Source organism: Rhinoraja longicauda, chromosome 21 (genome assembly GCF_053455715.1).
Source record: "Rhinoraja longicauda isolate Sanriku21f chromosome 21, sRhiLon1.1, whole genome shotgun sequence".
Classification (NCBI taxonomy): Eukaryota; Metazoa; Chordata; class Chondrichthyes; order Rajiformes; family Arhynchobatidae; genus Rhinoraja; species Rhinoraja longicauda.
Genome location: NC_135973.1, coordinates 25,885,043 through 25,912,899, shown reverse-complemented (window position 1 = coordinate 25,912,899; position 27,857 = coordinate 25,885,043). Strand labels below are relative to the sequence as shown.

At 39.9% G+C, this 27,857-nt stretch overlaps 1 protein-coding gene across 1 annotated transcript; it reads left to right on the top strand.

Moving 5' to 3' along the window:
- The first annotated feature begins 143 nt into the window (after nt 1–143).
- acsm3 (acyl-CoA synthetase medium chain family member 3) lies at nt 144–25,020 on the top strand. Its single transcript, XM_078417477.1, has 13 exons — nt 144–401; nt 2,865–3,075; nt 4,577–4,784; nt 9,926–10,069; nt 11,416–11,572; nt 12,561–12,640; nt 14,390–14,513; nt 15,417–15,497; nt 17,585–17,686; nt 19,786–19,913; nt 21,078–21,177; nt 23,186–23,305; nt 24,649–25,020. The coding sequence occupies exons 1-13, from the start codon at nt 144–146 to the stop codon at nt 24,733–24,735; spliced, it is 1,800 nt and encodes a 599-aa protein (XP_078273603.1). The 3' UTR covers nt 24,736–25,020.
- Nucleotides 25,021–27,857: the final 2,837 nt, after the last annotated feature.

Here is a 27,857-nt window from a genome sequence, read left to right as displayed (position 1 = left end):
GGACAATAATGTAAATCATTAGCCCATGTTGATTTAATGGTTAAAGTATTTATACTCTTGTTCATATACTGTGTGCTCATTGCTGTACGTGTGTCTTTCTAGCTTTACCGTGTTCTTTGGCTTTCCTATTCCTCTGGTACAAAATGAACATCCTAAATATTCCATTTCACTTGCTGAAACTGTCAGTAAGGAGTATCAATTCACCATGCTTGTCAAATTGCAATCGTGGAGCTTTCGGGATACTGAAGACACAACTAAAACCATTCTTCTCAAATAGTAAGAATTGTAGCCTGAAAAACTTCACAGATTATGAATCAATGAAGCAGGAATACAAACTGGAAGTGCCAGAATACTTCAATTTTGCAAGTGATGTCCTTGATACGTGGAGTGAAATGGAAAAGGTAAAGTTCATTATTAGGTGCAAAATACATTGATGTTTGATCTAACAGTTGAGTAATCTATGGATTAATCTGTTTAAATTTGATTAAATTAATGTTATTTTTTATATGCATTCAAAGATTTGATGTTTGATTAAAACATATCATGTGAGAACTAACAGAAGAGACAAAAGTAATTTTCCTGGAAGAAAATAACTGCAGATGCTGGTACAAATCGAAGGTATTTATTTCACAAAATGCTGGAGTAACTCAGCAGGTCAGGCAGCATCTCAGGAGAGAAGGAATGGGTTTCGGGTCGAGACCCTTCATCAGACTGATGTCAGGGGGGCGGGACAAAGCAAGGATATAGGTGGAGACAGGAAGATAGAGGGAGAACTGGGAATGGGAGGGGAAGAGAGGGACAGAGGAACTATCTAAAGTTGGAGAAGTCAATGTTCATACCACTGGGCTGCAAGCTGCCCAGGCGAAATATAAGGTGCTGTTCCTCCAATTTCCGGTGGGCCTCACTATGGCACTGGAGGAGGCCCATGACAGAAAGGTCAGACTGGGAGAGGGAGGGGGAGTTGAAGTGCTCAGCCACCGGGAGATCAGGTTGGTTAAGGCGGACTGAGCGAAGGTGTTGAACGAAACGATCGCCGAGCCTGCGTTTGGTTTCGCCGATGTAAAGTTGACATCTAGAGCAGCGGATACAATAGATGAGGTTGGAGGAGGTGCACGTGAACCTCTGTCTCATCTGGAAAGACTGTTTGGGTCCTTGGATGGAGTTGAGGGGGGAGGTAAAGGGACAGGTGTTGCATCTCCTACGGTTGCAGGGGAAAGTGCCCGGGGATGGGGTGGTTTGGGTAGGAAGGGACGAGTGGACCAGGGAGTTACGGAGGGAATGGTCTCTGTGGAATGCAGAAAGGGGAGGGGATGGGAAGATGTAGCCAGTAGTGGGGTCCCGTTGTACTGTTGGATAAGCTGGCTGATGGGGTGGAAGGTGAGAACGAGGGGGATTCTGTCCTTGTTACGAATGGGGGAGGGGGAGCAAGAGCGGAGCTGCGGGATGTAGAAGAGGCCCTAGTGAGAGCCTCATCTAAAAGCCCGTTTCCTTAAAAATGAGGACATCTTTGAAGCCCTAGTGTGAAACACCTTATCCCGGGCGCAGATGCGGCGTAGACTTAGGAATTGGGAGTAGGGGATAGACTTTTTGCAGGAGACAGGGTGGGAAGAAGTGTAGTCCATTTAGCTGTGCGAGTCAGTGGGTTTATAGTAGATGTCAGTCACTTGTCTGTCTCCTGTGATGGAGATGGTGAGGTCCAGAAACGGGAGGGAGATGTCGGAGATAGTCCAAATATATTTAAGGGGAGGATGTAAATTGGAAGTGAAGTGTATGAAGTCAGTGAGTTCTGCATGGGTACAAGAGGTAGCACCAATGCAGTCGTCGATGTAGCGGAGGTAGAGTTCGGGGATGGGGCCAGTGTACGTCCGGAACAGGGATTGTTCGACGTACCCGACAAAGAGGCAGGCGTAGCTAGGGCCCATGCGAGTGCCCATAGCTACGCCTCTGGTTTGGAGGAAGTGGGAGGAGTGAAAGGAGAAGTTGTTAAGGGTAAGGACCAGCTCTGCTAGGTGGAGGAGAGCGTTAGTAGATGGGGATTGGCTGGTTCTATGGTAGAGGAAGAAACGGAGGGGATGGAAGTGGAGTGACTGAACATCCATGGTAAAGATGAGGGAGTGGGGGCCTGGGAACCGGAAGTTATCGAGGAGATGGAGAGCGTGTGAGGTGTCTTGGACGTAGGTGGGGAGGGATTTGACCAGGGGGGATAGGATGGAGTCGAAGTAGGTGGAAATAAGTTCGGTGGGACATGAACAAGCAGAGACAATGGGTCTGCCGGGACAGTTCTGTTTATGGATTTTAGGTAGGAGGTAAAATCGGGCCGTGCGGGGCTGGGGAACGATAAGTTTGGAGGCATTAGAGGGTAGAGCGCCGGAAATGGTGAGGTCCGTGATGGTGCTGATGATTAAAGTCTGGTGTTCGTCGGTGGGTTCATGGTCCAAGGATAAGTAGGAAGAGGTGTCTGAGAGTTGTCGTCTGGCCTCTGTCCGGTAGAGGTCAGCCCGCCAGACTACCACAGCACCTCCCTCCTGAGATGCTGCCTGACCTGCTGAGTTACTCCAGCATTTTGTAAAAAGTAATTTTCCTGATACACAACAAATTACAAAAAGCACAAATTAATTTAAATTCAGTAAAACAATTATAGGCATTAGATACAAGGCACTCTGCTACATTGAATTTGAAATACAAAATTCAGAATTATTGTAGTATCAATAACTGGAATGTCTTTAACGGATGAACACTCCGAATATGTTTTTGATAAATTAAATTCATTCACTTATGAAGTTTTCCATGGGTAAGAATTGAGATGTGCTGATAATTAGAAAACTGTAAGATTTTATCTTGTGCATTCTTATTTCTACTGATAGGCTGGAAGAAGAGGGTCAAACCCTGCATTGTGGTGGCAGAGTCGAAGAGGGCAAGAAGTGAAATGGAGCTTCCAGGACCTTGGACACTACTCCAAGAAGGTGGCTAACATCTTGTCTGATGCATGTAATCTGCATGTATCTGATCGAGTTATTGTTATCCTGCCCATCATTCCAGAATGGTGGCTTCTGAATGTGGCATGCATGAGAATAGGTAAATACATTAAACTGAACAGTGCAGTTTAATGAGACAATTGTTAATTTTTTTGTCATTTTTGCTACTTTAAAATATAGGCTGATTCATCTGAGCATTTTATAATTATCAGTACACCCCTACTTCTGATCTTATAATTGAAAGAAGGTCATTGATGAAGCAGCTGAAGGCATCTAATTTGTGCAACAACAAAAAATCCATAACCTCACAAAATATGTTGTTTATTTCTCTGACCCTGAGGGCTTTAACTCCCAGGTGTAACAATCACATGTTTACAGTAGCAGCAGTCATGCAACCCACAGTTCAATCAATAGATGAGACAGAGAATATCGCACAGACAGTAAAGGTCCATGATTAGGAAGTTTAATTATGGCACAAAAATTGGCTATGTGGTTGATATTAAGGAATAAGGTTGTAGACGGCAGGAAACCAGTAATGGGCTGGTTCGGAAGGCATAAAATGGCAAATGTTGAGGGGAGGGGAGATAGAAATAAAGACACAAAGTGCTGGAGTAACTCACAGGTCAGGCAGTATCACTGGTGAACATGGATAGGTGACATTTTGGGATGGGACTCTTCAATGTCGGGAGCCCCTACCGCCCCGACGTGGCAACTTCAACAGCCTGACCGCGGGAGAAGATGGCAGGGAAGAGAAAAGACATTCTGGCCTTCCATCACAGTGAGGATGTGACTGGAGGAGACTCACTGTGATGTGTTGGTTTGTGATTGTGTGTGTTATTGCTTATTTTTATTGCTCTTATTGTTGGACTGTGGGTAATGGAATTTCATTCAAAAGACTTGTTTTTTTGGATAACAATAAAGGCGATTCTGATTCTGATTCTTCAGAGGGAAGGTAGAGGTTGGGTTCAGACGGTGAAGAGGAAGAGTTTATGCCACCTCCAGTATGGTCCAATACAAAATAATAATTCATAACCCCTGTTCCTATTTTATATTTAGGCATAAAAGACGGTATTCATTTTGCTGTTGATTAAATTAGTACACTGTCACAGACATTCCCTTTTATTCTTCTCTAAATCTGCATATGCTTGAAACCTGTCATGTTTATAGGTTTTGCAAGTTCTGATAAAATATAGACTTGAAACATTGTCTTCCTTTATGCAGCAATATTGCTAAGTATTCCCAGCATTTTCCGTCAGTATTTCAGTTTTCTGACATCTGTAATATTTTGTCTCATGATTACACAATTATAAATCTGTTTCCATTGATCATTTCAAATGTGAGTGACCAATTTAGGCCTAATTAGTTTTAGCTACTATCTACAACTATTTAGGCAGCAGAAAGAAGATTCAAAGAGCTAGAGTAATTCAGTGGGTGAGGCACTATACTCAGAGGACATGGATAGGTGACGTTTCGGGTCGGAACCCTTTTTCAGACTGATCCACTGATTACTCCAGCATTTTGTGTCTTTTTTTGTAAACCAGCATTTGCAGTTCCTTGCTTCTATATTTAGATAGCAATCTTCTTATTTGTTCTCTTTCTAGGTGCTGTAGTGATCCCTGCAACAAGGCAGCTAAGAGCCGCAGACATTTTACACAGGCTACAGGCCTCAAAGGCAAAATGCATCATTACAAATGACATACTGGCAGACTCAGTAGAGTCAGTGATATCCAAATGCCCTTCTATCAAAACAAAGATGATCGTATCAAATAAATACAGAAAAGGATGGATGAATTTTCAGGAACTTTACCAGTTAGTACTTGTATGGATCCATTTTAAATGAGTTATGCTGCATGACTTTTAGAAGAAATGCATTTCAAATATATGTACAAATATAAATGTGTTAAGAAAGTTAGGTCAATCAGTTTGGAACATTGAATAGAAAACATTCCACTCGTTACATAATATTTGGTTATTAGTCAAAATGTTTTAATGAATCAGAACAATGGCGCAGCAGGTAGAGCTGCTGTCAGAGACGCGAGTTTGATCCTGACTTTGGGTACTGGTCTGCGTGGAGTTTGCATGTTTGACTACAATAGACAATAGACAATAGACAATAGGTGCAGGAGTAGGCCATTCAGCCCTTCGAGCCAGCACCGCCATTCAATGCGATCATGGCTGATCACTCTCAATCAGTACCCCGTTCCTGCCTTCTCCCCATACCCCCTCACTCCGCTATCCTTAAGAGCTCTATCCAGCTCTCTCTTGAAAGCATCCAACGAACTGGCCTCCACTGCCTTCTGAGGCAGAGAATTCCACACCTTCACCACTCTCTGACTGAAAAAGTTCTTCCTCATCTCCGTTCTAAATGGCCTACCCCTTATTCTTAAACTGTGGCCCCTTGTTCTGGACTCCCCCAACATTGGGAACATGTTTCCTGCCTCTAATGTGTCCAATCCCCTAATTATCTTATATGTTTCAATAAGATCCCCCCTCATCCTTCTAAATTCCAGTGTATACAAGCCCAATCGCTCCAGCCTTTCAACATACGACAGTCCCGCCATTCCGGGAATTAACCTAGTGAACCTACGCTGCACGCCCTCCATAGCAAGAATATCCTTCCTCAAATTTGGAGACCAAAACTGCACACAGTACTCCAGGTGCGGTCTCACCAGGGCCCGGTACAACTGTAGAAGGACCTCTTTGCTCCTATACTCAACTCCTCTTGTTACGAAGGCCAACATTCCATTGGCTTTCTTCACTGCCTGCTGTACCTGCATGCTTCCTTTCATTGACTGATGCACTAGGACACCCAGATCTCGTTGAACTCCCCCTCCTCCTAACTTGACACCATTCAGATAATAATCTGCCTTTCTATTCTTACTTCCAAAGTGAATAACCTCACACTTATCTACATTAAACTGCATCTGCCATGTATCCGCCCACTCACACAACCTGTCCAAGTCACCCTGCAGCCTTATTGCATCTTCCTCACAATTCACACTACCCCCCAGCTTAGTATCATCTGCAAATTTGCTAATGGTACTTTTAATCCCTTCGTCTAAGTCATTAATGTATATCGTAAATAGCATGGGCTTCGTCCGAGTGCTCTGGTTTTGTCCCACATCCCAAAGATGTGCAGGTTTGTAGGTTAATTGGCCGGCAAATTTCCCCAGTGTGTAGGGATTTGATAAGAAAGTGGGATAACATACCATGAATGGGTAATGGATGGTCAGCATAGACTCGGTGGGCCAAAGGGCCTGTTTGCATCTCTAAACATTAATATGCATCAATCTCTCTTGAGTGTAGAATACCGTTTGTGGTAAGGAATATATGGACCAATAATTCACTTTATTTCACAATACAAATATTTAGGAAGCTAAAAAATATATTTTAAAAAGAAATGAAGAGAGGTGGCATGGGTGACTTTTTATCAGCCGAGAAATGCTGGGAACATGGAAAGGCAGATACCCTTTCGACTATCTAAGGATTATTTAGAGCTTTCCAGGTGCACCTCTTGTCAACAATTCCCATTTTATATTCATTCTCCAATCAGAGCTGGCCTGGTATTTGCAAGAAAGAACTGGGATTAGAAGGTTGTAGCTAAAGCCAAAGTGGAGGGATTGTCAGGATGAGGCAAGAGAGATTGCAGATGGTGGGAATATATCCTGAATTATATGTATATATAAAATTGGAATGCATCATGTAGATGAAGGATGAAGATGAATCATGTAGATGAAGAATAGGTTAGGAGTAATTGGATCACAGAATTTTCTATATCACTTAGGAGTAGGGAGGTTGAAGGAGTCTCAGATGGGGATTCAGTTCATGAGTGGAGGTACTCTAGGGTAATTGATGGTCGTTGTGGCCATAGTGCATCTCTAAACTAAACTAAACAAAATTAAACTAAATGACTATGGCTCGTAAGCACAAGCTGAGTTGAATTATTTTTTTTGGACAATATTCAAATGCTGTATTTTCATACACATAAACTAAGGCCATTTAGTCAATCAAATCTATACTAGAACTCAGAGCAGTCCTATCAGTCCTTTTCCTCCACGTTTCTCTGTAGTCTATTCTGTCCCATTAGCCATTTTTTTTAAAACAGGAGCAAACTCAGCCAACCAACACTCAGGGGAAACACATGTAGTCACAGAGAATATGTGCTAACTCCATGCAGACAGTAACCGAGGTCAGGACTGAAATTGGGTTACTGGAATTATGGTGCAAAAAAATGGTGAACAAATAGTGCAAAATAATCATGTCAAGATTTTTAAGGCAACAACCCATGTACATTATGTCAGCAAAACCTTTCAGAGCCATGAAGCACAAAGATTGAGAGGGATATCGGTAGAATGCAGGCAAATGGGATGAAAATAGATGGGCATCTTGGTTTGCATAGCATGGCTAAAACGCCTGTTTTTGTGCTGTATGACTGATTCTATAATTGTGAGAGTCTAATACCATCTATCCCCAGTGTTTGTGGTGGCTGTACTAAGCTTCACAACATAGTCACAAGAGTCTACAGTAGTTTGTTGTGGGTACACAATTAAGAATTAGAAGTTGAAATAAACCAATCCCTCAAGCCTGCTAGGTATAATCATCACAACTCTTTTCTCCAGAAATCCATTGAATATGGATGGACTACTGGGCATGTATCACCAAGCTGATAGTTTTCTAAAGATCATATTGGGTATTTTTAAAGAGGAGATTGATAGATTCTTGATTAGTAAAGGTGTGAAAGGTTACAGGGACAAGGCAGGAGAATTGAGAGGGACAAATTTATCAGAAATGATTGAATGGCAGAGCAGACTCAATGGGCCGAATGGCTTAATTCTGCTCCCATGTCTTATAATCTAATGAACAAATGGCTGCTAGAACCTGTCTCAGAACCTCATTTATGTTATAATTAGTGACCTAACTTTCAAGAGCAAATTAAATCTATACTAGAACTCAGAGCAGTCCTATCAGTCCTTTTGCTCCACGTTTCTCTGTAGTCTATTCTGTCCCATTAGCCATTCCTTTTTAAACATGCTTCTATTAAACCAGAAATAGGCATATTCGTGGCAGGTTGATAGTTAATTTGCCAATATAAAAATTTAGTCCTGCATACCATGCCCCCAACATAATTCAATCAATACGTTTTACCATGGTGGAATAATACAAAACTTGCTACTCTTCATACTTATTTAAGCAAGCCTAATTGTCTCCCAGCATTTATGATTTCAGTTTCACCAAAAGTGCTTAAAGCCTCTTTAAAAAAATTGAATGTTTCTTTGTGTTTGCGTTCTGTCTCTATTCAAGGATCAAATGACCCTCAGCAAAATGGACATCAAGCACTTATCAAGCTAATAAATTCGATAAAATATTTTTAATATTAAAACCTTTTTTGACTTGTCTTATATATATAATTATAGCTAGAGAATCATCTGGCACTGTTTCTCCTCCCATTCTGCATTGTTACATTTGGAATTCCTATAGGCAGCTCTTTTCTTTTTCTATTTATATGATATTCCTCTGTGTCATCATTTGAAGGCACAGTATTAGGTTGCACATGCACTCTGGTGACACTCAATTCTTTCTTCTTTGACAGGTCTCTGGATAACTCCACTATTTCACATTTATCACATTATTATCCATCACCTAACAATCGAAAAGCAGACATTTTCCGTAAATAAAACAAATATAAATAAACTATTGTCATTAGTTCCTGCTACCAAATCTTGACCATCATTCCCAATTCAAAACATTGTTTGAACTTGAGCTAGATCATTTTCAACCATGGTTATGATACAACTATATTTTTGTCCACATATCTGCTCATCAACTACAGCTATCTATTCCCAACTCCATAATGTCGTTCAGCTCCACTCTTGCTTCAGCTTGTCTGTTGCTGTAACCCTCATCCTTGTGGTTGTTGCCTCTGGATTTAGCAATTCCAGTGTGCTTGTTTCATCGGCTTGGCCGCGGGGCCTTCCATTGCCCGGTACGGCCGCGGGACTTTCCAGCGCCCGGTGCAGCTCGGCCGCGGGACCTTCCATCTCCTTGCGGGGGCTGTGCGGGTCGGTCGCCTCGGTAGGGGTCGAGCTGTCTGTCCGTGGGAGGGGCATGGGGGAAGAGAGAGGAAGTTTTCTTGCCTTCCATCACAGTGTTTGGAGTCACTGTGATGGATGTTTGTGTTGGGGTTGTGTGTCTTGTGTTCTTTTTTCTTTTTTTTTTTTGCTCTGTGACTGCTGGCAAATGATTTTCGTTCAGTATCGAATGACAATAAAGGTATTCTGTATTCTGTATCTACTACATAAAATGATCTCATCAATAGTTTTTCTGCACATATTTGGATGCTCAACTAATCTTATATCTATTCTCTGATTCTGGCTTCTTGAGCACTTCTGATTTTACTCACTGCACCATTGCAGCAATGCTTTAATCTTCAGTGGGACTTTGGCAACTTCACCCCAAGGCACCCCGCCTCTACTAATCCTAGATGCTTCTTCTAGCATCTTTGAACAGATCTTCCAAGACTTGTTATGGCCAAGTATCAATTTATGTTTGACTATACATTGTTTCAATGCGTAAGAACATTTAGACAATAGACAATAGGTGCAGGAGTAGGCCATTCGGCCCTTCGAGCCAGCACCGCCATTCAATGTGATCATGGCTGATCATTCTCAATCAGTACCCCGTTCCTGCCTTCCCCCCATATCCCCTGACTCCGCTATCCTTACGAGCTCTATCTAGCTCTCTCTTGAATGCATTCAGAGAATTGGCCTCCACTGCCTTCTGAGGCAGTTTACTTTTAGAAGTACTTTATAGTTACTTGATTACTTTGATTACTTTAGAAGTACTTTATAAAGTAAGCTGTATTTTTTAGAAGCATTGACAGTATCATTGTACAATTTTTGATTGGGGAAAAAAAGTTGCAAGTTTGATAAGAATCAATTCTATCTCTTAAGAAATGCATCATCTGATCACAAATGTGCAAAGACCAAGAGTTTGGATCCATTGGCGATTTTCTTTACCAGCGGAACCACAGGAGCTCCTAAAATGACTCTTCATACCCATTGCAGCTATGGAATAGGCCTGAAAGTGAATGGAAGGTCAGGAAATCATTTTATGCACCATTCTTATGGAATATATATACTAATTCAACAATTATTATCGGAAAGCTAAGAGTTACTCTGTTAGAAAACAACCTAATAATTATTAAAACTTAAACCTAAATTATTCGTTTTAAATGTTTTCTTGCAGCAAACAATGGGTGTTCAAAACATTTCTTATAATGATATTTATTGTCCCCTAAATAATATGCTACCACTCACTAAAACATCACTCACATCATGGTGAGAAACTTTTTATAGGCATGCACAAAAAATCGACCTGAGAAAATGCCTAACTGTTACTTTACAATATGTGTCATTATCAGGTTAAATCCTGAGTTCCAAAAAGTACACTGTTAGGTTATTCACTGAATGAGAGAGAAACTGATTCCTTATATTCCCATTCACTGAGTGGTAAATAGGGGAGTGAAAATTTGCATTGCTTAGCAATGCTCTACACCCTTCGGACAGTTCAAAATTAATCTAATATCATATTACCTTTGAACAACAATCAGACATCCCAGGCCCTCCAAGTTCATCTCTGAGCTCTCGCATATGTTAACCAAAGCCTGACATTTATTTGAGGAAAAATTACTGAAATTAGGCAGCACTGATCATTGTAAATGATATGGCTGCTCTGCTTTGTTTTCCAGCATTTGTTTCCACTGAACCCGTACAATTATTTCTTATTTGTCTTGCTTAGAACCAAGAAGAGCAGGAATGCATGTCTTGTTTCTACAGCACCCACGAGGGATGTTCCTGGCAACTTTAGAGCCACCTATTCTTTGAAATCACCATCTATGACCTACCTGAGAGCTTCTGTTTGCAAAGTACACACCCTAAATTATTTATATTATATGAGAACTGCAATTTGCTGATAATGTAAATGACTTTTAGTGAAAGATTCAAGGAAGTGATTATTCATGACTACTCAATTATGAAACCCACTATAGTAAAATCTGAGCCTTTCCTTCCCCGTCAGCCAACCGTGCACATTTGGGCAGAGTTTGGGTGATCAGAAAGGGAAATATTTGTTCATTTATCATTAGTTTTGTTTTAATCTTTTTCTCTCACTCTTTTTGTCCTTCCCTATCCATGCAGTGACCACAAAATCCCTAATATTAAAATTGCTACTGCTCAAGAATTGAATCTGAAATCTTCCTGGCCTTTATAGTTTAACACTGCCTTTTGGCAATTTGGGTATCACACTTCATATATTTTATTTGAAACCAATTTTATGTTGCCTAAACAAAAGGAAATTAATAGCGTCATAAGCTAGGTGTCCAAAATATTATCGGTTTCAATCAAATGCACAGTAGGTTGATTATAATAATACCCTCAACCAGGTACTGGTTGGATCTCACTCCTTCAGATGTGATGTGGAACACTTCAGATACTGGCTGGGCTAAGTCTGCATGGAGCAGTATCTTTTCACCATGGATTCAAGGTGCTTGTGTCTTTATCCAAAACATGCGTCAGTTTGATCCCCAAAATGTATTGGAAGTAAGTAGCTACTATTTTTGTTTTTGATAATCCTTCCAGTTCCTCTAACTTTGGGAAAAGTTTGTGAAAGAATACTTGTATGTTAAAGTAATCCTCACTAGAGTTGTGGATCATTGCAAGAGTTTATCTGTTTGTCAATCCACAACTGTCAGTTTTCCATTCACTTCCAAAGGATGTGTTCTTTGGTGCACTCTGTATGCAGTGTACATGATTGGCTGCATTCATTTTTTTCCCTTCAAAGCTACGATATTGTAATAAATCTCAGCCACGCATTACTTCTCATCTCAAAAACACCACATCACCTTTGCTGCTTTAAGTTTTACTCTTGTTTTAAGCATCATTCATTTTCCACTGAAAAGGATCATTATGCTCCATAAGCTGTCAATATTTGAATATCATTTATTCCTAAGGGGAATAAATGAGAAAGATTCAATATTTATTTATTTATTGTTCTCATCTGTGGACATTTTCTCACTATTTTAGAAATTTCCTGTTTTCACATTTATCCATTCTGTTGTGCTTATCACTCCTGATAATTGTGCAGCTATTTTTCCGTAAACCTCAATGAGGCAGGAGCCTTTATTGGAGTCCCATGATGTTCATTTAATCCTCATGTGATGCAAATAACATAATTGAGTAGCTTAAAAACTAGTTCCCTTTCTATGCATAATTTACACATTATTCCTTGAGGATCTTCTAGTGAGGCGTGAGGTGGAATTGAGAAATAAGAATGGGGTGATCACTTTGATGGGAAATATATGCTGTCCTTGTAGTGAGAATGTTGTGAGACTGAAGTAAATTTCATTTGGTATTTCCAAAAATGTAAACAATCTGTTTTAAAAATGTTCACGGATTTAACTAGTTATTTGTAATTTCCCTAAGTCTTGCCTGAGGCAAATTGTTCTTGGTAGACCGATGTACAGCAAGTGGTTTATTTTTGCTATTGGTTGTGGATGACAATGTTTTTTCTTAATTCTAAATTTCCTAGATTTTAAACAAGTATCCGATAACGACCTTCTGTTCTCCACCAACTGCATATCGTATGCTTGTGCAGTGTGATGTCAGCAAGTACTGCAGTTTATTACAATTTTCTTGCATATTTTCTCTCCTAACTTTGGTATTTTTTTTAACCAATTACTACATTGTTACTAATAATTTTGTTTTCTTTAAAATAAAAATTCACAAATAAGAATTACTGATGTAGTACACACATAGAGTACAATTTGACTAGATTCCCGACCGGAAAAATCCCTTCTTAAAATTTATTAAAATCAGGAAAACATAACTAGTGTAATAGTACTGATAATGTAACATCCTGTGGCGGCTCCCGAGGGTCGGGCCATACCACTCACGACCCCTCGGCACGGGAATGGGTCGAGCCAAGGAGGCGGACTTCGGCCGGGAGTATAAAGGTCAAGGACCGCATGACTCTCATTCCCTTTTGGAGTTCCAGAGATACAGTAAACACGCTTTCGTTAACCTTGCCTACTTGTCGTTATTTTGGCCTACTTGGCCCACTACATTGGTGACCCCGGCGGGTTGCACAGCCTCGGCCGCGCGGGCGCCCCCCTTTACAAGTGCCTCCAACACCGCACCCGCCGATCCCCTCATCTCGACCGGTATTTGTACCCCCTTCTCTGCCCCCGCCAGCCCCCCCGGTTGTCCCTTCAGCTGAGCCCCCGCCAGACCCCCCGTCGGACGGGTACCGTACACGGTTCGGTCGACTAGTGCGACCACCGGTGCGCTTCGTGCCTCTGGTTCTGGGGGGGGGTCCTGTGGCGGCTCCCGAGGGTCGGGCCATACCACTCACGACCCCTCGGCACGGGAATGGGTCGAGCCAAGGAGGCGGACTTCGGCCGGGAGTATAAAGGTCAAGGACCGCATGACTCTCATTCCCTTTTGGAGTTCCAGAGATACAGTAAACACGCTTTCGTTAACCTTGCCTACTTGTCGTTATTTTGGCCTACTTGGCCCACTACAATGTAATATTAATACAAAATATGTGATACAATACTCCAAAATACCATGCATTGATAGGGCATTCATGCTTTAACATTCTTATACAGTTTTAATTACACTGAAATTATAAGTTCGGTTCACAAGTATTTTTTTTTAACTCTGACTGAACTCAATTTATCTTTATGATCATTTGGGGGAGATAGGTCCCATTTAAACAGGCGATCATCTATCTTGCAAACTGCAGGATTTTCCCCAACAGACATCTCTTTTCATATTACAAAAGTAACCTTTGTGATAACTGATTGATGTTATGCCCCCATCATGATTGTACCACCAGTTTCAAAACATCCAGTTTAAGTCCATTCAAGTCAATTCAAGTAGTTTTTATTGTAAATTTTCACAGATAAGTTGTTTTGAGGAAAAAAATGTTTTTCAGCAACTTGAAAAGTTCTTATTTTAATAAAACTTCATTTGTTGAACTTCTATGGGTAGTCGTGCCCATGTAAGCAGATGAGTAATTTGAATCCCTAGGTTAGTTTTGTTTGTGTCACTGTGAGAATGGCTCCTTTTGCAGTTTCTTCAACTCTGTCGTTTTTAACATTTTTCAGAAATCCTGTGCATCCTTATTACAAGCTGGGATAAAAACTCTGATCAATTTTTTGTCTGTTTGATAACCAGACAATAAATGTATTGTTTAGTGGATTATAGCTACCTTAATATTCATAATTTACCAAAAAAATAAAAAATCATGGATTTATTCTATTTACCTTGCATGGTATATTCAGAACTAATTTAAAGAGGCAACGAGACTGTTAAAAAGTTTGCACCATTTGACCTGATGATCTTTTTTAAATTTAGATACAAATGTCCAAATCTCCAGCACTGTGTGAGTGCTGGTGAACCCATTAACCCAGAGGTGATGGAGATGTGGAAAGCGCAGACTGGCTTAGATATCTATGAAGGATATGGTCAGACAGAAACTGTACGTGTTTAACTTGAACAATAGGTTTTGCTTTTTGTTTAAAGGGGTGAGTTCTATAATCTAGTGTAATACTAAACAGTGTACTCTTTTGTCATACTAAACAGTGTATGGCATGTGATAATTCTGAAGGGTTAATATATCTTACAGCTTCTTAACCATAGCTTTCCATCCTCCCCACTTGCAGCTTCGCCAATGTTTCTTTAAACAGATATGAGAAGTTGGTGATTGCATTTTCATTAGGGTTGAAATTATCGGTTTATGTGCCCTACTGTTTTCCCCATTCTCTGACAATCCAAATATATCCAGATTCCCTTCAATTTCAAATCCATGAAGATCTCACTCTTCACCCTTCAATAAAAACCTTTATCTTTTCTGTTCTTGTGGTGCATTATTGTCATCAAATCCCTGTCTATCTTTAACACAATTTCACAATGGATTTTCTCCATTTAATTTTCCAAACCTGCCATAGCACTGACATGCTCCAAGTGAAATCTACAAACAAAATGTTGATACTGCAGCCATAACACATTATCCTCCAATGTCTATTTAAACTTCTCAGAAGGCTTCATTCAGCATGGTTAACTTCACAATCCTTCCTCATCTCAAGTTAAGTAAATTCATATTGAAATACATTGGAAGTGACAGTTTAGCCTCAATAATGGGTTGTCCTATTCTGTAGAACCAAGCAGTATATCGCCAAATATAATATTTCTATACAAATCCTAGAGCCTGTTTAATGGCACTGCAGATTGATTGGCATATATTAACATTTGAAACAATGTAAGCAAATATATTTTGGGATCAGTGAAAAACCTCCCACTGATGGTTAATGCCACAGTCAAAATTTATTCTTATTCATACGTTGGATTGTTAACACTTTGATATTATTTTTATTCATTGTAGGTCGTGATCTGTGCCACTTTCAAAGGGATGAAAATAAAACCTGGTTCAATGGGGAAGCCATCACCAGCATATAATGTACAGGTAAACAGGGTTTTAAATGTTCCTTCAATCATCACTACAGATTTAAATTCTAAGCTGCAGTGACTTTTTTCATCAAAGTTTTAACTGGCATTGAAACAAGATTTTAGCTTGCAAAGTTTAGATATGTTTTACTCATTTTTCCTTGCAGAGTATCAGCATGGATAGGGTGAACTTCAGGATCTGTTTCTGTGTTGTATTACTCTGAGACTTTATTTTGTCTGCTTCTCAGAGGAAACTTAAAAGGATATAGTTTCACTCAAGCAAAAAAATTAAAACCGGGTCACAATCTGGAAGTGCGTATTGCAATGGCATCGATATGTTAGACTGGACCCATTATAATGTCCAAAGTACCTCTTGCATCACACATTCTCCCTTTGACTGCCTGGGTCTTCTCTGGGTGCTCCAGTTTACTCCCACATTCCAAAGACATACAGATTTGTAGGTTAATTGGCTTCTGTAAATTGTCCCTAGTGTGTAGGATAGATCTAGTGTACGTGTGATTGTTGGTCGATGTGGGCCGAAGGGCCTCTTTCCATGCTGTATCTCTAAAACTAGAACCTGCCTTGACGGGTGAATAGAGTGTACTAGGGGAGAAGAGGACACACCATGTTCCATTGTATACCAATTTGAACTTACCTCAGTGTGACATGAAGATAGCCCACCCCAAACAATTGGGGATCCATTGTACATTATTAGAGCAAAGTACCTTGTTGCCTTTGCAATGCTAATTTAACATGAAACGAGAGATATCTCATATGTTGCCAGATAGCAGCAGAGTGCATAAAAAAGGCCAAGGTAAATTATATTTTTGAAATTTCTGTCTGTATTCACTGGACAATAATAGTTAGACCCATATCAAAACACAGCAATGCTTTACAGTACATTTGAACTATTGAAAGATGAAACAAATGATATTTTTTGACAGAGGCCCCCTAGTCCTTACCTTCTACCTCATCAGCCATCGTATACAACACATAATTCTCCAAAATTTCCGCCACCTCCAATAGGATCCCACCACTAGCCACATTTTCCCATCTCCACCCCTTTCCGCCTTGTGCAGAGACCGTTCTCTCTGCAACTCCCTGGTTAACTCATCCCTTTCCACCCAAACCGCCTCCCCCCAGGTACCTTCCCCTGCAACTGCAGAAGATGCAACACCTGTCGCTATACCTCCTCCCTTGACTCTACAGGGACCCCGACAGTCCTTTCAGGTTAGGAGAGGTTCACTTGCACCTCCAACCTCATCTGTATCCGTTGCTCTAGATGTGGACTGTTATACATCGACGAGACCATACGCAAACTGGGCGATCGTTTCGCAGAACCCCTTCGCTCAGCCCGCGTGAACCAACCTGATCTCCCAGTTGATTTATTCACAAAATGCTGGAGTAACTCAGCAGGTCAGGCAGCATCTCGGGAGAGAAGGAATGGGTGACGTTTCGGGTCGAGACCCTTCTTCAGACTACTTATACTACTTATACCCTTTCTTATACTACTGATCTCCCAGTTGTTGGACATTTTAATTCTCCTTCCCATTCCTACACAGATGCTTTCTGTCCTCAGTTCCCTCCATTGTCAGAGTGAGGCTAAACGCAAATTGGAGGAACAGCATCCCATATTTCGCTCGGGCAGCTTGCAGCCCAATGGTATGAATATTGATTTCTCTCACTTCATGTAGCCCCGGCATTCCCTCTCGCTCTATCCCTCCCCCACCGAAGTCGCACTAACTTATCATTTTCACCCAACAAACAGCTAACAATGGCCCGTTTCCTTTATCATCATTACTTTTTTGCGTATCTTTCATTCATTGTTCTTTATCTCTCCACATCACCGTTTATATCCCTCGTTTCCCTTATCCTTAACCAGTCTGAAGAAGGGTCCTGACCCGAAAGAATGGTCACCCATTCTATCTCTACAGAATAGATGCCTGTCCCACTGTTACGCCAGCTTGTTGTGTCTATCTTCAGCTTAAACCTGCATCTGCTGTTCCCTCTTACATATTTTATTGTAACTTCTGCTAGTGGCTATTTCTGTTCTAATCACAGAAACATTCTGTTTTTATTAAAAACATTTTATTATTTTTGTTTCAGGTTATAGATGAGAAATGCAATGTGCTTCCTCCTGGAGTGGAGGGTGAAATTGCGATTTCCGTGAAGCCTACCAGACCACTGAACATGTTCTCTGAATACATTGTACGGTAATCCTAATCGAAGTATCAGTTTAAATCTTTCCAATTCGTCCCAATATTTGTTATTTACCATACCATGCCCTTTATTGCTTGATGAATGCAATATGTTTTGATTTAGTGAAGATGCTAAAATAATGGTAAATTATGCAGTGGAACTATGGTGACATTTACTCGACTTACTGAACTTGAAATCCTTGAGTACGGGAATGTAGCCCGTTCCAGTTTCCATTTTGAAATGACAGATTGAAGGCTATCAACAGACCAACCTATCTTTCTTGACATAGCAATATATAATCTATCCATTGCGCCACAGATCAGATAAAAATGGAGTTGTGTGTATTTAGCATCTGCCCATGTGATCTCAGCAGAACTTACGCAGGGCGTGCAGCGTAGGTTTACTAGGTTAATTCCCGGAATGGCGGGACTATCATATGTTGAAAGACTGGAGCGACTAGGCTTGTATACACTGGAATTTAGAAGGATGAGAGGAGATCTTATCGAAACGTATAAGATTATTAAGGGGTTGGACACGTTAGAGGCAGGAAACATGTTCCCAATGTTGGGGGAGTCTAGAACAAGGGGCCACAGTTTAAGAATAAGGGGTATGCCATTTAGAACCGAGATGAGGAAAAACTTTTTCAGTCGGAGAGTTGTGAATCTGTGGAATTCTCTGCCTCAGAAGGCAGTGGAGGCCAATTCTCTGAATGCATTCAAGAGAGAGCTGGATAGAGCTCTTAAGGATAGTGGAGTCAGGGGGTATGGGGACAGGGCAGGAACGGGGTACTGATTGAGAATGATCAGCCATGATCACATTGAATGGCGATGCTGGCTCGAAGGGCCGAATGGCCTCCTCCTGCACCTATTGTCTATGCCATCATAGAGTCATCAACCTATACAGTGCCACCATAAAGTCAGAGATCTATCCTTCAGCCCAACCTGTCGATGATAATCAAATAACCTAACCAAACTAGATCCACTTGTCTGTGCTTTCCCCACCAAATCTTTCCTATGCATGCAGCTGTCTCTACCATTTCCTCCGGCAGCTCGATCCACCTAAGCACCACCCTCTGTGTAAAAGGTTGCCCTTCATGTCGCTTTTAAATCTTTAAAATCTTTAAATTTTTGTCTACACTATAGTAACTTATTAACTTTATTTATATGCTGTAACTGTAATTCTTTTTTGTGCACAATTCACAGGTATTGCCACTTTCATTTCACTGCACATCGTGTATGTGTATGTGACAAATAAACTTGACTTGACTTGACTTAAGCCTATGCCCTCTTAGTTTTAAATTCTCTCTACCCTGGGGGAAAAGATTGTGATTATTCACCTTCCCCTCATGATTTTATATGTCACTGTAAAGTCACCCCTCAGCCTCCTGTACTCCAGGGAAAAATGGCCCTGTGTACCCAGTCTCTCCTTATAAATCCTCAAATCTTTTTAATATCCTTTCCAGTTAAATACATGTTTCCTGTCGCAGGGCGACCAGAATTATACATGTACTCCAAATGTGACAAGTTACAGTTGTAACATGATGTCCCAACTCCTGTACTTAATGCCCTGACCGATTCAGGAAAGCGTGCCAAATGCCTTTCATATGTGCCTTAATGTGTTTTAAGACCATCAGCACCTCCTCTTCTGTAATGTAGATTCTCTTCAAGACATCACTATTAACTCCCCAATATTTGACAAAGTGGACTCATGAAAAATATATCTTATTCATACAAGTCTGAGTATCTTCAAATCTTACCCCTTGAATAATATCACTACAGGAGGATAAGCCTGTTTTTTACATTCTGTTTGAACGAGAATGTCATAAAGGATGTTGAAATGAACATTGCAATGAATGGTAGTTTTGATATACTATCATTGGATATTAATTTTTGTTTAAACTCAAACTTAAATAGCATTAATATTTTTAATTTGTTTTCCAGCATCTACTCAGCACTGTCTTATGCATGCATTTCCCCCCTAAGTTATAATTACCCTATATTTGGAATAATAAAATGAAAGGGGCTTTTTCAAAAACAGCCAAAATATTATTCTAAGTAATTATTGTATTGCTTTTGAATCTTTGAACTACTTTATTTATATGTTGCTAGGATGAGCCAAAACAAACTGCAGCAACCCTTCGAGGAGACTATTATTTGACTGGAGACCGAGGTCAAGTGGATGAGGATGGATATATTTGGTTTATGGGAAGAACAGACGACATAATTTTATCATCTGGGTACAGTTATTTAACTATCTAATCTAATTTACTCGGTTTCACAGTTCAAGAGATTTAGCAATTGTATTGTACTTTACAATACAAGAGAGTTCTTAGGAACTTGTTACTTTATAAAATGTTCTAAAAAGTTCTGAAATGTTTAACTACAAATTCCGCACAAGATTAATCACACTGACCAAAGATCTTAATTTCCGTAGCTGCATATGTCAACCATTTTATAATACAAAATGTGATTATCCATGTTTTGTTTAAGAGTTACTCAGTCAGATCAATGAAATAACTAGTCATATATTTGTGGAAAGGTAGAGAGGAAAAAAAATACTGAAAATAATTTGCACTAAGTGGGTTGAGAATATGGGCAATTTAAGTTATCATGCATAGAAGTAGCTAAACTGGAGCTAAAGTGAACTGAAACATGGATGTGATTTTTCCATTAGCAAAGTATGTGATAAAAACATGTACCACAAAGTAACAAAACCGCTGGAAAGATAATTGGGTGATCACTGGCAGTCAATTTTATAATCATTAAATCAAATTTAGATCAGAAACACAAGTTGAAGGAATTTTGTTAATTCAATGTGTAATGTTGGAAATGTAATCATCAAAAGAATTTTTGCAGCTTTCAAGTTTCCTGGAAGAGACCATTACAGCAAAGCAACCAACTACAGGTTCAAGAGAAAATCACCTGTTTATCCTTTTAGTTGGAGAAAGTAAAATAGAATACCTAGAGAAATCTTTATTCAAAATTAAATACTACTAGACCAAGTGGACCCATTGGGTCCAAACCTCTCCCGCATTGGTGCAGCACCCTGTCCTCCCCCTTCCCCTCCCCTCTCTCCTCAACCCCTCCTCCCCTCTTCCTTCTTTCCTTCTCCCCCACTCCCCCCTTCCCTCCCTCCTCCCCTCCCCCCCTGCTTTTAAACTTAAAAATGTGAATAACTAAAAATATAACACCGATTTCAATAAAACTACTTGCATTATCACTAAAGTGACAATGGTGAGTAAGGTGGGCCTAAAATTGTCGCGCTATCGTGTATCATTTTGGCTGAAGTTCAGTCACAAAAACAAGATAACAAACAAGCGTTTTAGTATATAGATATCAATGGTTAGAAAAAAAATCAATGTGTAATAAATTGTGAATAATTATTTACTGTTAAACTTAAGGTACCGCATCGGACCATTTGAAATAGAAAATGCATTAATAGAACATCCAGCAGTGGTAGAGTCGGCTGTGGTTAGCAGCCCTGATCCCATTAGAGGAGAGGTATGTTTTAAAATCTACACACGTTTGCTATAAACAATGTGCTGGAGGAACTCAATGGATCAGGGAGCTTCTGAGAAGACAACGTTATGGGTCAGAACCCTTCTTTAGATGGATGTTGAAATACATGTGGAATGGACAGACGATCCACACATTCTGTTTGATCCATTGAGTTCCATCAGCACTGGGTTTCTTTGCTCAAGATTCCAGCTTCTGCAGTCCCCGGTGCCACCGTTCTTTCATCAACAACTCTTAAATTTAGTAATGCTGAAATCCATTATCAAAGTGGTAGCAAGATTATTATAAATGTATAATACAATCAAGCAGAGTTGATGAGGGTATATGCAAAGGAAATAGTATATGGCAAATTTACTGGAATATTTTTTTCCAAGGATTTAATAAGGAGACAGGGAAACCAGTCTTTGTAAGAAGGTTGGTTTCTGTAAGGTGGCACATACAAGGTTATTGTGTAAGATAAGTGTTCAGTGAAGGTAATGACTAGATTAGTTATCCAACAGAAACCAGAGAATAAAGGGACAAACAAGTTATTTTCCAATTGCCAAGCTGCAACTGATCGATGTCACAGGGATCAGAGCTGGTCAGCTATTTACAATCCATATTATTCACTTAAATGAAGGAACAAAGTATATTGTAGCCACATTCGAAGACAGTACAAATACAAGTGGGAAACCAAGTTCTGAGTACAGCACGAGGAGACTGGAAAGGGAAGTGGAAAGATTGGATCGATAAAGATTTGCAAATAATGTATGGAAATTGATGTTTTATAGAAGAACTGAATATTGTTTGAAAGGAGAAAAACTAAATGCTGCAGAACATGTATGTTAAATTAGGAAAGGTTGCAAATAATTAGAAATTTACTGCAAACAAGATGGAGATGAAATGAAGGGAAGTTTTCCTGCAACAGTACAGAACAATGGTGTGGCCACACCAGGAGTATTGTGTACTTGCACTGGTGGGTATGCTGCGGGAGGCAAGACTTTCATTGTCTCTGTACCTCACTGTACTTGTGCACATGGCAATAAACTCAGCCTATGACACAACTGAGTATGACACTAATGAATGTAGATGCTGAGAATGTCTGAAGAGTTTTTACAGTTGTTGTTTTGTATATATTTTGTATTCTGAATAGTTTATTTATAGAAATAAAAAATATATAAATTCAGCATGACAAGATTAACTGGGTCAATTATTAGAATGAAGCATTTTGATTTATTCACAAAATGCTGGAGTAACTCAGCAGGTCAGGCAGCATCTCGGGAGAGAAGGAATGGGTGACGTTTCGGGTCGAGACCCTTCTTGAGACTGCTGAGTTACTCCAGCATTTTGTGAATAAATCGATTTGTACCAGCATCTGCAGTTATTTTCTTATATTAGAATGAAGCAGTTGTGTAAAAAAAGGAAAGGTCGAGCAGTTTGAGCCACTGCCTATTTGAGTTTGGACAATGAGTGATGACTTTATTGGGACATAAGTTTCCAAGGAGGCTTAACAAGGCAGATGCAGATATGATATTTCCCATCATGAGGACCTTGAAGTTGAGGGCATGGTTTAAGATAGTGATGGGGAGGAATTTCTTCATTGTCTTACCAATTTTTAGCATTCTGTATCCAAGTAAACTATAAAGGCAGAATTAAAGGCAGGAATGTAGCACCAAGGACCAAATCTTATTGAACGGTGGATTAAGTCTGATGATCATATGGCTTACCTAAGCTTGCAATTTCTTGACAATAAGGCATTAAAAGTGTAATACAATTTTAACTTGTTTCAGGCATGAAGTTCTTCTTTTTTTAAATTCTAATAACATTTTTGGGGTAATTAAAATACTAAAGTACTAGCTTGCCTTCTATCCCATTTAGCAAATACAACTGATTAAAAACCAGGCAGAAAAAAACCGATTTCATTGGTACATCTAGTTATGATTCCAAAAACTATACTTGATAAGAGAATTACATTTTTTAATGTTTCTTTTTAAATAACTCCTCTTCTTTTAAGGTTGTGAAGGCATTTATCATTCTAGCTCCTACTTTCACCTCACATGATCCTGATAAGTTAATTGAAGAATTACAAGAACACGTTAAGAAAATCACAGCACCATATAAGTACCCAAGGAAGGTTGGTATTCTGTCTTTAATGACTCAAGTTTAGTGATAGCAGTCAAAATTATGGCTATTATTCTTATGCTAGTCATCTAGACACCATGATGAATGACCATGTTATTGTGGTATTGTGCACTTTTATTATAGTTTTGGATGCAACCATTTTCACGTGTTAAAATGCTTAAAATACACATGGAATCCACCTCTTGAATCCATCCCCAACAAAAATGTCGAGTTCTCTTGGGACATTTCATTTCAACTCTACTTGTATAGATATATGGAGGGAGAATGCAGGCATAATACATTAATAATTATGGAAGTGAATGGGAGAAAATTTATTGGACAATAGACAATAGGTGCAGGAGTAGGCCATTCTGCCCTTCGAGCCAGCACCGCCATTCAATGTGATCATGGCTGATCATTCTCAATCAATACCCCGTTCCTGCCTTCTCCCCATACCCCCTGACTCCGCTATCCTTAAGAGCTCTATCTAGCTCTCTCTTGAATGCATTCAGAGAATTGGCCTCCACTTCCTTCTGAGGCAGAGAATTCCAGATTCACAACTCTCTGACTGAAAAAGTTTTTCCTCATCTCCGTTCTAAATGGCCTACCCCTTATTCTTAAACTGTGGCCCCTGGTTCTGGACTCCCCCAACATTGGGAACATGTTTCCTGCCTCTAACGTGTCCAACCCCTTAATAATCTTATACGTTTCGATAAGATGGAGTTTGCTTTCTTTAAAATATTACATTTTCAGAATAAGCTTAAATGCGTCAGAATTTCATTTCAATTTCTTGGTTTAAAAGTGCGTGTAGTTCTGCTAGAGTTGTGTTCTTAAGAAACAGTGCATGATTGAGAGAAAAACATTGTAAAATACATTTTGTCAATGGAGAAAAGGACTAGAGAGTTTCAGACTCGCAACGACTTTTTTTTTTTCATAAAAGGTCTTTTTACTAACCAAAAGCTTTATTTGTGTTACTGCTAGCTAAAAATACAAAAGACTGTATACATTTTTTTAACAGAGTTTCATTGAACAAGGGTCAATAGCAGCAATTGCTTATTAATTTCATTTGGCTACCTGCAGTGAGACTGGATTCTGGAGAAAATGGTGTCTGATTGACTGTGGGGAGGTTACATGGAAACAGTTTTTTCCCCCACTAGATTATTCATTCCAAGACTGATTTTTCTCTGCGTGTGGTTCTCTGGTCCTCGATGAAAATCTCATTATAATCAATTTGGCCCACATAACACGAAGTTCCCTGATTCAGCATTCACATTACATCCATTTTGCATAATGGAAACGTGTCTTGTAGCAGAAATACCTCTACTGTTCATTGCCAACTTTTTTTTTTCTTCACAGATTGAATTTGTGAAGGAACTACCCAAGACTATTAGTGGGAAAATCAGAAGAATTGATTTACGGAACAAAGAATGGGGAAAGCTTTAAAATAGAAATCATTATGTGCAGTATCCTTGAATGGAATCAACTTTACCTTTTATATTAAACTTGATTTCAACACAATTATAAATTGGTTGGGTTTTTTTTTGTTGCTTTGTTCAATTATAAGGTGCAACAGGTTTTGTTCAAAACGGAGGCATTCTAAAGTTTTAGATGTCTTTTTACCTGCTGTCGACATTAAGATGAACGAAACAACATTTATTTATTACCATTGTGCAAGAGGCATTATATACCTATTACAATGTTAGAGATTACACGTTTTGAAGTGAACTGCTTGAGTACCTAAAGTTCAAAATAATAAACTCATGTTGTACTCAGTACATTGGCTCTATTCAATTCATTTCAAAGATAGAATCTTTTTTATAAATTTAAAGAGTAAATTGCAGTCCAGCTTTGATGATTTATCCAAAATGTTGCAAATGATTACAGTTCAGGAGTGAGTAAAGTAGAACTCCAGTCATATTAGTCTGTACATTATTAATTGGCCACATGATCTACTAGGATAGCAGAGATCAGATATGATGTAAAGTGCTCAAAATAAATTTACATAACATACTTAAAAATAAATGCTATGTAGTGCTTAATAGTACTTAACTAGGTACCCATACAGTGCATAATCTAATCCCCTACCTCCCCCCACCCCCAGAGCAAATTGTGACATTTATTTATGTTCATATCGTAATTTCTGAGCTAGTATTGGGATTGTGGATAACTTACTGTTCTGGCTTTGTGGGTTCTGAAGTGGCTATTGTGGTCATAGTGGCAACTGCAGATTCTTCCACAGATGGATTGATGGTAAGGTAGCTGACACCTGCTCCTTCCGTAAGTTTTGTGTGTGTACTGATACAAAGCATTGATGTTCCCAATTGCCATAACTATAGGTAGTTCATCAATATCCAGCAAGGCAGCAAAGCTACCATCTGTAACCAATCAAGGGATTAAAAGTACCATTAGCAAATTTGCAGATGATACTAAGTTGGGGGGTAGTGTGAATTGTGAGGAAGATGCAATAAGGCTGCAGGGTGACCTGGACAGGTTGTGTGAGTGGGCGGATACATGGCAGATGCAGTTTAATGTAGATAAGTGTGAGGTTATTCACTTTGGAAGTAAGAATAGAAAGGCAGATTATTATCTGAATGGTGTCAAGTTAGGAGGAGGGGGAGTTCAACGAGATCTGGGTGTCCTAGTGCATCAGTCAATGAAAGGAAGCATGCAGGTTCAGCAGGCAGTGAAGAAAGCCAATGGAATGTTGGCCTTCGTAACAAGAGGAGTTGAGTATAGGAGCAAAGAGGTCCTTCTACAGTTGTACCGGGCCCTGGTGAGACCGCACCTGGAGTACTGTGTGCAGTTTTGGTCTCCAAATTTGAGGAAGGATATTCTTGCTATGGAGGGCGTGCAGCGTAGGTTCACTAGATTAATTCCCGGAATGGCGGGACTGTCGTATGTTGAAAGGCTGGAGCGATTGGGCTTGTATACACTGGAATTTAGAAGGATGAGGGGGGATCTTATTGAAACATATAAGATAATTAGGGGATTGGACACATTAGAGGCAGATAACATGTTCCCAATGTTGGGGGAGTCCAGAACAAGGGGCCACAGTTTGAGAATAAGGGGTAGGCCATTTAGAACGGAGATGAGGAAGAACTTTTTCAGTCAGAGGGTGGTGAAGGTGTGGAATTCTCTGCCTCAGAAGGCAGTGGAGGCCAGTTCGTTGGATGCTTTCAAGAGAGAGCTGGATAGAGCTCTTAAGGATAGCGGAGTGAGGGGGTATGGGGAGAAGGCAGGAACGGGGTACTGATTGATAGTGATCAGCCATGATCGCATTGAATGGCGGTGCTGGCTCGAAGGGCTGAATGGCCTACTCCTGCACCTATTGTCTATTGTCTATTGTCTATAAACCAACATCCAAGTTCCATAATGTGGTTGAAACTCATTGCCTTGTAAATGACAATTGCTGCCATGTTCATTAATAAGCAGCACCAAACCAAACATTGTACCAGAGCCAGTTGCACTTTTATAGTTATGGATGGAAGTACCCAGCCAATTTATATAATTCTACATGTTATTAACAGGAGAGAAATCCATGGACAAAGCATAAAACTATGGACACTGGCAAACAGTTGACGCACTGAAGACTAGCAAGCTGTTCTGGTGTAGCTGAGAAACAGTAGAGAAATTATACAAGTATGCGTGCTTGAGAAAGTACCAGGTATCAAAAGTGTTCCTTTTCTCAATCCTGTTTCACCACCACCAGACAACACAATTGAGTCTGCTTTGTAACATTAATAAATGTACAACATAAACTGAACAGTTATCTGCAGATAATCTAAATTTATCTCAGACTTCTCTCCACAGTTGTTTGCCATTACACAATGATTTTGCTTGTATTTCTCATTTTGTGGTTTTCTTTCTTACATATCAATAAAAGCCTCCCTTATCAGTTATAGAAGTAGCACCATGGCAAGTTGAATAAATGACACGAAAGATATAGAAACATAGATATTGAAAAAGGATAGGAAATTGGCTTCATGGAAGGAAGCAGAGGGCGATGGTGGAAGGTTGCTTTTCAGATGAGTCCTGTGACTAGTAGTGTGCCTCAGGATACAGTGCTGGGCCCCATTGCTGTTTGCCATCTATATCAATGATTCGGATGAGGACATACATAGCATGAATAGCAAGTTTGCAGATGACACTAAAGTGGGTGGTATTGTAGATAGTGAAGATGGTTGTCAAAAATTGCAGCAGGATCTTGATCGGTTAGGTAGGTGGGTTGAGGAATGTTTGATGGAATTTAATGCAGAGAAATGTGAGGTGTTACATTTGGGAAGTCTAATATGGGCAGGACCTACACAGTGAATGACAAGGCTCTGGGGAGTGTTGTACAGCAGAGGGATCGAGAAGCGCCGGTACATATTCCTTGAAAGTGGTGTCACAGATATATAGGGTGATCAAAACGGCTTTTGACACATTGGCCTTCATCAGTCAGAATATTGATTAGATAAGTTGAGAGGTCATGTTGCAGTTATACAAGACATTGGAATGGCCACATTTAGCGTATTGTGTTCAATTCATGCACTATGTTATAGGAAAGATGTCAAGCTGGAAAGGGT